The sequence below is a fragment of the Lutra lutra genome, chromosome 9, assembly GCF_902655055.1.
Source record: "Lutra lutra chromosome 9, mLutLut1.2, whole genome shotgun sequence".
NCBI lineage: Eukaryota > Metazoa > Chordata > Mammalia > Carnivora > Mustelidae > Lutra > Lutra lutra.
The window spans coordinates 32,137,093-32,152,626 of record NC_062286.1 but is presented as its reverse complement, the minus strand read 5'-3'; the positions used below and the strand labels follow the sequence as shown (position 1 = coordinate 32,152,626).

Below are 15,534 nucleotides of genomic sequence, written 5' to 3'. Positions count from 1 at the left end.
TATGTTTATGCAGCTCTTGGAATAATACTTGATTCTGGATGTCATGTTTTGAAAGACATTGACAAAGTATAGACCATCAAGATGAAGGTAACTAAACTGAGTATGCAAACCAAGCATTGTTTTACAGTGTGACCCAACCTGTTCTCGCTCCCTTTCTGCCATTGTCTCTTCAGCTAGTCTGGGTTCCATTCAATAAACTACCCACAGTTTTCAAATTTTCATTCTCTGCTCAGACCACTTCCTGTCTATATGATGAATTCCTATTTAAACTTCAAGACCCAACTCAAATATTTCCTCCCTAGTGATTTCCCTTGACTTTCCTAGGTATTCTTACCTCTGGGTTCTCATAGAGCTTTATGCATGCCTGGATTGTGTATTTAATCAAATTATAATCTAATCCAAGGTTCTTTTCTGTATAAGACTATATGGTAAATATTTTAGTCTTTGTCTTTTTCTCTCTGTCACAGTTACTCAACTGTGCTGCTTTGGTACAAAAGTAGCCATAAATGGGTGAGACTGTGTTTCAATAAAACTTTATATGGACACTAAAATTTAAATTTCAGGTAATTGTCATGGGTTAAGAAATATTCTTCTTTTGATTTTGCCCCCCAACCATTTCAAAATATAAAACCATTCCTTGTTCCTGGTCAGTACAAGTCAGGTAGCAGGCTAGAATTGGCCCACGGGCTGTGGTTTGCTGACTCTTCATCTAATCCATATGTTTATTCTTTCAGTCACTTTTGCATTCATTCATTTAGGAAATATTCATTTACTGGCTCTTTTAGGTACTGTGAGTGCAGTATGAGATAGACATATTAAGGCAGAATCTTCTGCATTCGATTGAACTTGTTGAGTTCAAAGACTTTTTTTTTTTTAAGATTTCATTTATTTGTCAGAGAGAGAGAGAGAGCACAAGCAGGCAGAGTGGCAGGCAGAGGCAGAGAGAGAAGCAGGCTCCCGCTGAGCAAGGAGCCTGATGCATGGCTCGATCCCAGGACCCTGGGATCATGACCTGAGCGGAAGGCAGCCGCCTAACCGACTGAGCCACCCAGGCGCCCAAGACTTTCTATTCCATCTCTGTCCCTGAAGAATAGTATATTTCTTGGTCATTTTGAGATGAAGTAGTGAAGATTGAAGATTGAACAAGGAATAAGCTATTAAATCTTAGCTAATCATTTCTCCTGTGACTGTGATTATGTTATCTTGAGTGTGAGAGAGAAATGCTACCTTAACAGAGTGATAATTTTTTTTTAAGATTTTATTTATTTATTTGACAGAAAGAGAGATCACAAGTAGGCAGAGAGGCAGTCCGAGAGAGAGGAGGAAGCAGGCTTTCCGCTGAGCAGAGAGCCCAATGCAGGGCTTGATCCCAGGACCCTGGGACCGTGACCTAAGCCAAAGGCAGAGGCTTTAACCCACTGAGCCACCCAGGCACCCTTCACAGTGATAAATTTTAACAGATTGTTTTGGAAAGACCTTTATTGAATCTAGATGTGAGGGTAAAGTATACATTTTGTCTGTTTTGTTGATGACAGCACTATTAAAAGTGATAAGCTTTGAGGTATATTCTGTAATGAATTTTCTACATAGTTTTTGGTATGAACGTTTTAGTTAACATTTAACTTTTAAAATACTATCTTGGGGTAGATGGGTGAACTATAGGGGATGGGAAGCTTTAACTAAATGGAAATTTCCTATCATTTGGATGTGCCTGATGACATTATTTATATCCTGCAAATGGTGTATTTTTAAGGATTAAAACCTTGGGTTGAGTTACAACATACTGAGTAATTCTTTTACTCATAGAGATTAACTTTTTTCTTACTTAGCACTTTGCACTTATGTGGTTTTTCAAGGTTGTAGGGTACCTTAAAATACTTGTTACCTCACCTAATTTTAATGACAATGTGATACATGCTTATTTTTTTCTCTATAGGCGAGATAAACTTTGGATTTGCATGGAGTTTTGTGGAGGTGGTTCTTTACAGGATATTTATCATGGTAAGACAAAAGTTATGTTTTATACACATTAAGTAGAATTTCTTAAAATATAGTTATTTACTATATTAAAGCATTAATGCTGTTTGGAGGAAAGTTTGTTTTATTATTGTTATTTAGATACGTAAAAGAATTTAAGATCTTATGGATGAAAGGAACATTTGCATTATAAGTTGCAAAATTATGTGCAGTTGAACTATTAGCTAATTCTGAAGAAGACATTATATATGGTTAGTTCAAAATTCCAAACTCAGATTTGTAAGAAACATGTAAAGGCCTTGATGGTTAAGCCAAAAGAATATCCAGTTAATACATGAGTAGTATTAATACAAAGATAATTGATTTTGCTCTTATGTATTCAAGAAACATCAATTAAATTGTTGACCTTTTTAAATACTAGATTCTGGGGAATTAAAATTATTAAAGCCTTTTTTATTGAGATTTCAGTGGAGTATGTAAGAAAGATTTGTAAAGTACAGTAACAGTGTTTACGGTCTTTCCTTTCTCTCTCTGTCCCATTCTGCTTCTGTGAATGAGTTATTGTCACAGACTGCAGAGTAGGTATATTCTTTTACTGGAGGTGTGCTTTTTGATTAATGTAAAATAAAATACTGTTTTAATAAGTCATATGTCAATTTTACCAGAAAATATTTTGGAAAATTTTTTCATTTTTCTTGATATGGGATTTGGGCTCACATTTTCCCATTAGGGCCTCTTAAGTAATTTTGGGACTGATGGTAATAAAGCAGCTGTTAAAAGACTATTTGGACGGGAATTTTACTGTCTTTGTTTACTTCACTTTACTGTATGTATCTTCTTGGTGTAGATTTTACTTAACCATAAAGATTGACATAATAATATTAAAGTACTACTAACTACAGCTGGAATGAGAAAAAGGAAATGATAGATTTTCTGGAATTGTTTTCGAAAGCTTAATGAAGAAAATGGGCTTTTAATTGGTCTTTAAAAGATACATAAACTCTGGGTAGAAAGAAGAGGTAGAAGTGCATCCTAGGATATGAAACAGCAGTACAGTGCTGTGAAGGTGTGACACGTGAGATTACTTTCATTGGTGTAGGGTTTGTATTTGAGGAATAGGGTCAGATACAGAGAGCCGTGAAAGCCAGGTGGGAGAGCATGGGAACATTTCTGCTTTATAAAAAGTTACTTCATTTCTGAGAATATTTTTTTTAAATGGCTGTTCTTTATATTTGAGAATTTTTTTTTATTAATGACATTTTGATTTCAAAGATTCAGTGAAAATTGAGAAATACTTGGCATTATTTTGCATTGCAGGACATATACAGTATTTATGGAAGCTATTCAAAAAGCTATTTCCCTTTTTTGTTTTAGTTGGGACTAAATTTATCTACTATTTTTTCTCATACTTATTCATTTAATTTCCTTTGTCCTGAAGTTTTTTTCAGTTGGGTCTTCTAGGGGTGCACTCTCAGTCTTTGACCCTCATTCTTCAGTCATAGGTTAAGTGGGGCATAGACTGATATTTTTCTGTCTGCATTTTGAAGATATTAGACCTGTGTCCTCTAGCTTCTATAATTGTTGGTATCTTCTGTCACTCTAACTACGTATTAGTCCTTTTCAGGTAATCTTCCTTTCTAATCGATTTTAAGATTTTTTTTTTTTCCTCTTAAATTTCAGGTGTTTTTAGTATCTAAACATGGATTTACATTTACTTCTCTTGCTTAGGACTTAAAGTGCTTATCAGAAAGGATTTAATTTATTCATCAAGCCTGGACAGTTATCAATTATTATTTCTTAAAATCTTTTTTGATCTCTCCTTTTAGAATGTCAGATATACATTAGATTTTCTCTGTGTCTCTAAAACTCGACTGTATATTTTGCACTTTTCAATCCCTCAGTAGAGCACTGAAGATTCACATAACCATCTTATAGTTCACTGATTTTACAGCTGTGTTTAGTACATCCATTAGGTTTTAATTTTTGGTGACTGTATTTCTCATTTCTAGAAAGTATTTGGTTCTATTTTAAGTCTCCCTTCATTTTATATTTGTGTCTTATTCTCTTAGAATTTTTCATTACTTCTTGTACATTTTTAGTTTTTTTTTTAAGATTTTATTTATTTATTTGACAGAGATCACAAGTAGACAGAGAGGCAGGCAGAGAGAGAGGGAGGAAGCAGGCTCCCTGCTGAGCAGAGAGCCTGATGCGGGGCTCGATCCCAGGACCCTGAGATCATGACCTGAGCCAAAGGCAGAGGCTTAACCCACTGAGCCACCCAGGTGCCCCTACATCTTTAGTTTTTAAGCATATCTTTCTTCAGTCTTTCTCAGATTGTTAAGTAATTCCATCAGATATATATACTTGCTTTGAGGTGTCTGGTTCTGCTTTCTTCATGAATAAGAAAGAAGACCAGTTTTTTGTTACAGAAATATTTTTGTAATGATTGTTGTCATTCCATTTCAACCGAATGTTGGAAGTAGCAAAGTAATATAAGTTTATTAGTCTTGATTTATTTATACTGATCAGCTGCTGGGTCAGTGGAAGAAAAGATAATTTTACAACACCCTGGATATTCTCAAATATCTGTCATTCTGTCATACTGTCATTCTGTCATACTGTCATTCTGTGGGAGTAGTGTACTAACTTGGGTTACCTCACCTAGTGACAGAGAAGTTCTTCTTTTCTAATAACCCTAATGCTTGTGGGATTTTGCTTTTTTATATGTGTAATACAAAGCATATTTTGATCTGTCATGCAAAATTTGCAAAGCCTGCTTTTTTCTGTTATTTCTGCTTTCTTTTTTTTAACTTCTGCTTTCTGAAATATCACTAAACCAATTTTTATAATTTGTTTTACTGCTCTTATATCCATCACTCCATAGGATTTTTTAAAAATTTAAATCTTCTTACAAGAGGGAACTGTATTAGTTGTCTATTGCTATATAACAAATGATCCCAAGATTTAGCAGCTTAAAACAGCAAATACTATGTCCCAGTTTCTGAGGGTCAAGAATTCAAGAATGGTTTAGTTGGGCAAGTCTAGCTCAAATTCTCTCATAAACTTGCAGGCTTCACTATTAACTGGGACGCCAGCCCTCTGCGGGCTTGGGTAGGGCTCAGGAATTCACTTTCACCTTGATTCACTTAACATGGCTTTTGGCAGAAAGCTTCATTCAGGTGCATGGCTCTTGGCAGGTATCAGTTTTTTACTATGTGGATCTGGCCATAGGACAGCTTGAGTGTCTTCACGATATGGCAGCTGGTGTCCCCAGGCATGCAGTCTCCGAGAGCAAAGAAGAAGCCATAAAGCCTTTATGATGTAGTCGCAGAAGTTGTATACGGTCCCTTCAGCCATATTTTGTTCTTTAGAAGCAAATCATTTCTGTCCAGCGCATACTCAGAAAGGGAATTAAGTTCTAACACTTGAGGTGGAAACTATCAAAGCATTCATGGACATGTTTTAAATTACAACAGGTGTGTGAAGGGGATACATTTTGAATTTATATTTTTACATGAGTTTCTTCTCTCCTTTTGTTTACTTTTTCTTTGAGGAACTAACATTGGAACCTTTCATTATATTTCATTTCATTCCATTATAATGCAATTTTTTCTCTATTTTCCATTGAACATTTTCCCTCTGTTTAATATTGTTCTTTTGACAGTTTTCCACATTCTTTTATGTCATTCGTGGTGAATTTCTTCCCACTTATTTAATAATTTTGAATTCTCAGATCATTTTCAGTAGGAATACCATATGGCTTTTGAGAATGGGTTCTTCCACGGTGGTGGTTATGGTGGTTTTTTCTTTCTGTCATCCTAAGACCCCAGTGTATCCAGTATATTTGAACCCCAAACCTGAGTCAAGAGGCCTGTGGTGACAGAATCTGGAAGATATTTTTCCCTATCTGGATCCTGTCCATGATACAAAATCCTTGGTCTTCTTTTCCTTTCTACCCTTTTAAAGTGAAGATGTAGCCCTTTGAAGGTTCTGGTTTTATGGGCATATTTGTTTTAACTGTTCCTCTACAGATCATTGGCCTTTTCTTCTGTTCTGTTCCCCATGTAGGGGATAAAACTAAAGCGCCAGCTTACCAAGATTGACCTTTTCTTTAGAGATAGCTAGAATATTTCACATTTTTACCATTCTGATTTTCATTTCCCTTTTTGTTTTTGGCTCCTGGGAAAGTCTCTAACTTTTTAACATAGCTAGGCATTTAAAAGCTTATTTAAAATATTATTTTCTGTCATTTCTAGGTATTGTTTTCAGGGTGTTTGCCATATTGTGGAAACAGAAATAGAAAGGAGGCCCATCTTACTGAATGAGAAGGGCTTACAAACCACAAGAATTAGTTATATGACTTATCTTCAGACATTTAAACCCAGACTTGTCCTTAAGAAAATCTAAGTGAAATAGATTTCTCTCTTACACAATTGTAAAATACAACAAATACCCTCCAAATAAACATTTTTTGAAGAGGTTACTATCTAGCAAAAGATTCCATTGTTGGAATTTAATTCAATTTTTAGAATAGTCTCTCCCACCTAATGTGGAGAGACTTCATTTTGAAGTGATTTAGTATGGAAAAAGAGAAAACTACTTAAATGTCTTCAGTAGTGGATAGATGCAGAGAGATATTGTTTAAATATTATGATTGAGTTCTATGTATTGATACAGAAAATTGTCAGTGGTAAGTCAAAAAAGGTTTTAGAATTGTACGTGTACTATGATTCCATTCATATTCTTCTGGGAGATCTATACATACATTATTTAAAATATGTCTCTACATAAAATTATCTGGTAGGCTATAGGCCAAATTATTGATATTGCCTATTATTGAGTAATAGTATGGGTAAGGAAGAGACCTTTACTTTCCAAACTTGTCTATCGATTGGATTTTTATAGTGAACATACTAATTTTATAGCTATAAAGCTAATAACCTTAGGGGAAAAAATACTGACTTAAAAGTAGCTGTAATGCAGGGTGCCTGGGTGGCTCAGTTGGTTAAACATCCGACTTTTGATTTTGGCACAGGTCATGATCCCAGGATTGTGAGATCAACCCCTGCTTCAGGCTCTGTGCTAGCTATGGAGCCTACTTAAGATTCTCCCTCTCCCTCTCCCTCTGCCCCCTCCTTTCTAAAAAAATTATTTATTTATTTATTTGAGAGAAAGTGAGTGAGAGAAAGCACAGAGGGGGAGTGAGAAGCAGACTCCTGCTGAGCAGAGAGCCTGACATGGGGCTCAGTCCCAGGACCCTGGGATCATGACCTGAGCCAAAGGCAGATGCTTAACTGACCGAGCCCCCCAGGCCCCCTCTCTTCACCCTTCTTTAAAAAAAAATAAAATAAAACTAGCCTTAATATATGCATTACATATAAATTTTAGAAAAGTTTAATAAAAACTAGCTAGCTAAGCCTCTTCTCCATGATTTATTTCTTTAAACATTTAAAAGGTAATATTGATCAGTGAGGTGCAAAAATGATAATATAATTAATTTCAGAGACTACTTCAGTCCTTTATTCATTCCACAGCATTTATTTAGCAGCTTTCCCATGCCAGGCACTGTTCTAAACACTGGGGCTACAACAGTGAGAAAAATCAGATTTTAAAAATCCTGCCCTCATGGAGCTTACATTTTACTATAGTTGTTTAGGTATATCAAAGCTATTGCTTAGTGGAACCTGTAAGACTTCATCATTTACTGAAAAATGTGCTTTCACTGATACTAATTTTCTTCTCTTATAGTAACAGGACCTCTGTCAGAACTGCAAATTGCATATGTTAGCAGAGAAACACTACAGGTAGGTCCAGTGCAAATTAAAAAGTACCATTCTTTATTGGATTCAGTGTTTAATTATTGTGCATTATCTGTTAAGTAAAGGTTGAGCATTCTAGTTCAATAAACTCTTGGATTTTAACATATTTTTAATTGTGTAGTAAACTAAAATTATATTTGCAGATAAACACTATAAACCCTTAGTGTGATAATATGACCTTCTAAAATTTAAGTGCTCTGGATTTGTTATTTTATATTTTTATATTCCTCTTAATATCAAAGAAAGGCTTGAAAATTAAGCACTCTTACAGGAATTGAAACTTTCTAATACTAACTGCATTTATACTTTTTCAATGTTCTTTCAGACTATTTGCAGAGTTTAGTGGAAGGTATTTGTCTCTAGAAAATTAGTGGTTCCTGCTGAGCTTTGCCTTTTTCATTTTCTTGATTCTTTTGTCTTTTTAGGCTATTTCAGTAAAATAATGATTACCATTAGACCTTCTGTAATGAGTAAATAAAAAGCAGTTTCTGGTTTAATTCCATTAATCACTTTACATCCCGAAATATGCTCTGTAGTAAAGTCTTATTAATTTTTGTGTTTTGTTTTTTGAAACTCCAGGGATTATACTATCTTCACAGTAAAGGAAAAATGCACAGAGATATAAAGGTATACATCATATGTTTAACCTAATGGCATCTCTCGTTTTTAAATACTCGGCTCAAACTGTTATTGTCTTAATCTCTTTGATGAATTTCTTACCTGAAATATGTCACTATAATAAAATTGAGTGTTACTTTTAAGAGTTTTATTACTTTTTTTTTTTTTAAGATTTTATTTATTTGTCAGAGAGCAGAAGCACAAAGAGCTGCATGCAGAGCAGGCAGAGGGGGAAGCAGGCCCCCCGCTGAGCAGGGAGCCCGATGCAGGACTCGATCCCAGGGTCCTGGCTGAAGGCAGACGCTCAACCAACCGAGCCACCCAGGCGTCCCAAGTTTTATTACTTTTCTGTAGCAGCTTTATTGAGATACAATTCACATACCATAAAATTTACCCTTTTAAAGTATACATTTGTGGATTAGTGTTATAATAACCCGGATTAGTTTATCTGTAGTTACTTTTTTGTAAAAAGCAGATTAGGTCGTCTGCTTCCATTAAGTTAGGGTTTTTAGAACATATCATGCTTCAAATATTATAGTAAACTTTGGAGGTCTTAAAGAACTATCATTAGTAATGTCTCAAAATGGATAAATTCAACTGTACCATTTTCCTGTGGTCTTTGATTTAACTGGCAGAGGAGAGCAGGTGCACTGGATATGCTGGGGTTAGCTCTGTGGTAAATTTGGTGCTCTGGCAGGACTCCTGAAGTTATTTCTAAACATTCTGCAGTCTTCCCAACTTAGTATTTTCTCCTTTCATTTATTTTTCTTTGACCTTCTTCCTTGTTCATCTTTTCTTCTACTTCTTTCCCCTTTTTGTTTTCTGAAGTTTTCTTTGACATAAAGGTCAAAGGGGGGCGGGTATCCTGTTGCTCTTTGAGTCCCTGAAAGCTATGGACCCTCTTCTCAGAAAATGTCCTTATGCCCAGCCTTCATATTTTGCATAAAATTTCAGTGGACTGTCAGATCAGCTGCTGAGATCCTTTACTTTAAGTATTTTTTATAAGCCACTTAAAAGACATAAGCAAAGAGCTTTGGAGTTCATAGGGAGAAGAGATCATAACATAAGTAAATCAAGAAAGGTACTGTGTCATCAGCACCTAGATGATCTGGAAAGTCTGATAGATTTTTGTCAGAAGTGGAGGTTGGAGTGCCTTCCAAGCAGAGGGAACAGTGAAGCAAAGATACCGATGTCAGAAAGTGTGGGGTCATAAAAAGGGAGCATAAAAGTGTGGGTAGCATAAAAGCTTTACCGTTTTATTGAAGAAAACGTGTGAGAGTAACAGGAGATGGGCTTGGCTCCATTACACGAAGAGTTGTGTGCCGAACTTCAGAGTTTGCGCCTAACTGGGGAGATTCAGCCCATCACCATTATTTCCACCCCGGTCTAAGCCACTGAATTATTTTTTCTCACCAGCACTTTTCCAGCAGCCTTCCAGGTGCTCTGCTTGAATGTTTCTATAGTCACTCCTCCAGCTTGCAACCAGAGTGATCTTTTTATTTTTATTTATTCATTTGTGTATTTATTTATTTTTAAAGATTTTATTTGTTTGATAAAAAGAGAGAGAAATTGAGAGATAAATAAATAGAGAAAGAGCCAGAGAGCACAAGCAGAGGGAGTGGCACAGAGAGAGGGAGAAGCAGGCTCTGCACTGAGAGGGGAGCTGGATGCGGGGCTTAATCCCAGGACCCCGGGATCATGACCTGAGCTGAAGGGAGACACTTAACCATCTGAACCCCCCAGGCACCCCCAGAGTGAGCTTTTTATTTTTTTTTTTTAAGATTTTATTTATTTATTTGACAGAGAGAAAGATCACAAGTAGGCAGAGAGGCAGGCAGAGAGAGAGGAAGGGAAGCAGGCTCCCTGCTGAGCAGATAGCCCGATGTGGGGCTCGATCCCAGGACTCCGGGATCATGACCCGAGCCGAAGGCAGAGGCTTTAACCCACTGAGCCACCCAGGCGCCCCAGAGTGATCTTTTTAAATCACAGCTCATCACTCTTCTGTTTATAAACCACCTTGGCTTCCTACCATACTGAGTGTAAAATCAAGATTTATTTTTTTTTTTTTAAACTATACAACCCTGTAAGGTTATCCATGATCTGGCCCCTGCTTTTCTCTTTAACCTCATCTCACGCCTCTCCATTTCACTCATTCTGTTTCAGCCACACTAAACTTGATGTTTTTGGAATATGTATTCTGGCACCAAGGCTTTGTGTTTGCTGTATCCTCTTCCTGGAATGTTTTTCTCCCAGATTTTGGCATGGCTCTGCACCCTCTCTTCATCCAGATCTCTGCTCAGATACCACGGTCTTTAAAGTACTTATCTCTTCCTGCCTTTGAATCATTGCTTGTGTCCATTCATTCATGTGTGTGTGTATTCATTTTTAGATTTTCTTTCTCTCCTATTCAGTGTAAACTTCACGAGAGCTGGAACTTTTATTTTTTACTGTATTTGTTACTACAACCCTAGAGCTTAAAATAGCAGTTGGTTGCTCAGGGAGGGAGGAAAGGAAGGGTGGAAGGAAAGGAGCTTCAAAGGCCATAGATGCATGTGTTGTGATATAGACTATAATAGGAAAATTTACCTGGAGCTGGGGAGAGACCAAACTGAGCACTGTGGCAGACATCTAGATGGCTGGGGCCCAGATCAAGTTAAAATCCGTGCTGTATCGTCGGTTAAGTGCCCAACTCCTGATTTTGGCTCAGATCATGATCTCAGGGTTGTGAGGTTAAGCCCCATACCAGGCCCTGCTGTGGGCCTGGAGCCTGCTTAAGATTCTCTCTCTCTCTCTGCCCCTGCCCCCTCCTCCCTCTTAAAAAAAAAAAGCTCCTCGCTGTAGTTCTTTGTCCCTCCTTTTTCTTGTTTCTCCCATTATTCCATAGGGCTGCAGTAATATCAGGTGCTGCAGTCTTACATTATGGTTTCCTCTTTTTTTGGATGGAAAAGGGTTTCCTAGTATTTTTCGTTTAAGCCTATAATTACGTGATTGATTTGATTAAAGAGCCTGCTTGCTTTCGCTTGTTCATTTAAAAGTTATAGAAAAGGCAAAAAATACAATTTAAAAAGGCTGTACATCTTGGGACACAGTATTTCTACCTCTTCTAAAAGCTTTGAGCTTATTGAAGTGGTTACTTGGGCTCGGGTCAGGAAGTAGGAGTAGCTAAAGTGCGACTAGGTCATTGTAATGGGAAAACACTGAGTTATTTCCTCTCTGTGTAGGGAAAAACCCAGATCTTCCCTACTGTGTGCTTCTTTCCTGAGTCTACTTTACTTCCTCACACAGAACACTTCACTTCTGACACTTTTGGTCACCAAACATGTGGTGGTTTCCCCCACAACAAGCAGTTCTCTGTGACACCAGCTGGGTGTCCATACCATTTAACTCAGTTCTGACACTGTTTCCTGGAGGTAGCATCACATCCCACAGATACGGGCTTAGTCCCACAGGACTGTCCCTTCTCCCATCACACACACACACAAACACACACCCTCCAGATAATAGGTTGCAAGCCCAGGTTATCAGCTGTGCTTCTGAGCATCTGGCTGTATAGCTCAGCGGTTCCAAAGACCCCCTTCCTGGGTTCAATTAATTTGTTAGAGTGGCTCACAGAACTCAGGAAATTGTATACATTTATCAGTTTATTAAAGGATTTGGTAAGAGATACCAGTGAACATCCAGATGGGAGCGATACATAGGGCAAGGTAAGGGTTGTGGAGATTCCATTCCTTCTCCAGACATTACCCTCTCCTAGGACCTCCACCAACCTGGAAGCTCTCTAAACCCCATTTTATGGAGGCTTCCTCTTTAGGCATGATCAGTCGTTAACTCCATTTTCAGCTCCTCTCCCTTCTCAGGAGATTGTGGGGCAGGGCTGAAAATTCCAAGCTTCTAATCATGGCTTGGTCTTTCCGGTGACCATCCCTTATCCAGGAGCTGTCCAGGAGCCCACTCATAGTTGCTTCATTAGAACAAGAAGACACTCCCGTCACCCCCTGAAATTACAAGTGTTTCAAGAGCACTGTGTCAAGAACCAGGGTCTGAGATCATATATTAGAACAAAAGATGCTCCTAGCGCTTTTGTCACTTCAGAACTTACTAGGGTTTCCAGAGGGCCATGCCAGAAACTGGGGGGAGAAACCAATCTATATTTTCTGTTCTCTCACAGTCATGTAGACGGTGACATTTTGATTTGGTGGGCCCGTGGCTAGTTGTTTATCTTCTGAACAGGCCTAAACGGTGGGCAGACATGTCAAGATAGACAGCCCCATGTACTAAGCAGCAAGGTTCAGTCTTACAGACCAGCAACCATTTCATCAATGATCAATTCCTATGAAGGGAAATTTGTGGATTTTTTGAACAGAAATAACAAATTTAAAATGTAATAGAAGGAAGTGAAAATGCCAGTATAAGGTCACATTTTAGTGCAGTCACAGTGTTTAATCAGTAAGAAAATAACATTTAGATGAAAAATAATACATGATTTTATTATAGCATTCATATTGTGTTAATAGCAGCCTTTTGCAAGGTGGAAATTTTGTAAGTAGTCAGATTGACTAAAATGTGGATGGTAAGTTTTCCTGTGAATATAATGATGTGTAACACTTTAGTTGGGGATACTTTAAACTTTTAAGTATTTCTAGGTCTAAGGCTGCTACTTGTGTTTATTTTAAATATGAAATTGGGTCTATTTTATGTTGTGTCTGAAAAAATGTTTCTTACTTTAAAATGTTCTCACTTTGAAGGGAGCTAACATTCTGTTAACGGATAATGGTCATGTAAAATTGGGTAAGTAAATTAAAATTTTGTCATTTGTTCCAATTTATTCAAGAACATAATAAGTTTGTATTTTGCTTTGCTAGGACTAGGTTTTTCCCTCAGCATTTCTGTATTTTTAGGTGAAAATCTCATTGCGGGGCATATGTAACCTCTCTGTATCTGGTTCCTTTTCCCTTAAACGGGGATAAAGTCTGATCTTCACATATGACAGATTTGTTGTAAAGATACAATAAAATAATAATTCTTTAGAGATCCTTTTACCTATAACCTGAAGAATGTGACTTTTAGTAAGAATAATCTGTACAGAATTACCTTGTGACTAAAAAACAAGGTAAACAAACCAATCCAAAAAATCAATTGCACCAGCGATCCTACATCCTTTACATTAGCTTAAAATAAAATACAGTATTACTTATATAAGAATATAATACCGATGTAGGTTGTTGCTTTATTTCAAACTGTACCTTTTGTTTTGTAACTTTTGATTATGACTGAAATAGAGTTTAAACCCTAAATAAGTTTAAAAGTTTAAGACTGCAAACATGTATAGTATAGTAGTTTTTATAAATAAGATCATAGCTGTTACGTGTTAAATGAAGTATTTAATAAATAAGAAAGTTATTTTGAATTACATATTACTATAAGATAAATCAGAAATTTTAAAAACACAAAACTGTTTTGAACTGTAGCCTGCAATACAACTAATCAGATTTAAACGTATATAGCTGAAAATTAACATGTAATAAAAATTTTTCAAACCTCCTCTAAAGATGAAAAAAGCATTTATCTTAACTATTGATGGCTTAGTGAACAGTTTCTGTCAGCAGTTTAATATTTAGTGTTAATATTATGTGCCTTCCTGGCTAACATCCTATATAGATCTTGGTTAATAAGGACTTAGAAATGACCGTTAAAAACTAGAAAATATTTAGAACTCAGCATACTGAAAGAATAGCAACAAATTCTACATAAAAACAGATTTCCTGATAGTGATTGGTGTTGGTATTAGAATGTATTGCTGAGGTGAGAGTTTGTAGAATATTCTGTTTGGATGTCTTTTCAAGCTAGGGTAGATTTGCCAGTAGATTATTAGTTTGTTTGATGTCAGTCATCATGAATGTGGCAGGAAGTGAATGGAATATATTACTACTTACCATCCCTTCCAGTGATTTTCCTTGAATTTTAGGTCCTGGGAATTTGAAATTACATTATTAAATCTGGCAGCTTAAATTTTTTCAGCTGTCTCTTTCTCATCAAAATCATTTGCTCTTGACTTATTGTCATTTGATTCATGCAGGGATATATGGGAATATATGTGGCTGTGATACAAACTGACTACTTTGTGATATTTTAGTGCTAACCCATAAAAGTTAAAAATTTTAATGTGATGTTTAAGAATATCTGATTTCTATGAAATTAGTTTAATGAAAAGAATTATTAAAAGTTATTTCTCATGTTACCATAAATAGTTTTACTTTCCCTCAGCTTTCTTTTCTAAATGTTTCTTATTTTTTTAATAGCTGATTTTGGAGTATCTGCACAGATTACAGCTACAATTGCCAAACGGAAGTCTTTCATTGGTACACCATATTGGTAATTGTATTTTAATTGACATTTTAACTTTTTGTTATTCTATCATTATTGAGTACAGCATCTATTGAAAAAGAAAAATAGACTGGCCAAAATTTTTAGCACTAAAACAGATTAAGACTGGCCAAAATTTTTAGGACTAAAACAGATTAAGAAGATAATCGGTAGCTTAAGCAATTTAGGCATGTACACTTGTAGATGGATTACACAACCAAGGAATATTTTATCATGTTTATTTTCATTAAGAGCAAAAGGCTTTAAAAAGATGGACAATGGCTTTTGGGAACCTTGATACAAAGGAACTCTCACTGACTCTCTGGGGTCCAGCATGGTTTTTACACATACTTAGTAAATGTTTGTCGAACTGATTTCCAACTCCAGCTTCAGAGATTAAAAGCTAATGTTATTTCTCTTCTAAGAAAGTAAGAACTATCTTGGGAGCTTGTGAAATTGTGAATTAGGCAAAGTAAATTTTGGGACAATTCTCACACTTCATCTCTCTCTCTAGTATCATGTCTTTACCACATGAACTCTAGGGATGTAGAACAGAATGGAATCTCTTGTCCAAAGTGACTAAGGTTGGCAGTTACTCAGTTAATAAAAAATGTCTGTTCAGTGGCACATCTCAAAATTTAATACGTATATATCTTAAACATTTTATTTTAATTTAAGGTATATGAGTGCACTTTTTTTTCTTTGCCATGGGACCTTTTCTTTGGCTCACTAATTAGAGTTCTGTCTTAATAATATA

The 15,534-nt window shown here is 36.2% G+C and overlaps 1 protein-coding gene across 8 annotated transcripts in view; it reads left to right on the top strand.

Moving 5' to 3' along the window:
* The window catches only part of MAP4K3 (mitogen-activated protein kinase kinase kinase kinase 3), a 194,685-nt gene that overhangs the window by 117,906 nt on the left and 61,245 nt on the right, over positions 1–15,534 (top strand). For all 8 annotated transcript variants that reach the window (XR_007129855.1, XM_047743775.1, XM_047743773.1 and 5 more), the window contains exons 4-8: positions 1,937–2,001; positions 7,726–7,781; positions 8,376–8,423; positions 13,160–13,202; positions 14,714–14,786. Coding sequence is in view for 7 of the 8 variants with exons in the window: in XM_047743775.1 (XP_047599731.1) it covers positions 1,937–2,001; positions 7,726–7,781; positions 8,376–8,423; positions 13,160–13,202; positions 14,714–14,786 (285 nt within the window). In the remaining variant the exon portion in view is untranslated. The remainder of the gene's footprint in view (positions 1–1,936; positions 2,002–7,725; positions 7,782–8,375; positions 8,424–13,159; positions 13,203–14,713; positions 14,787–15,534) is intronic.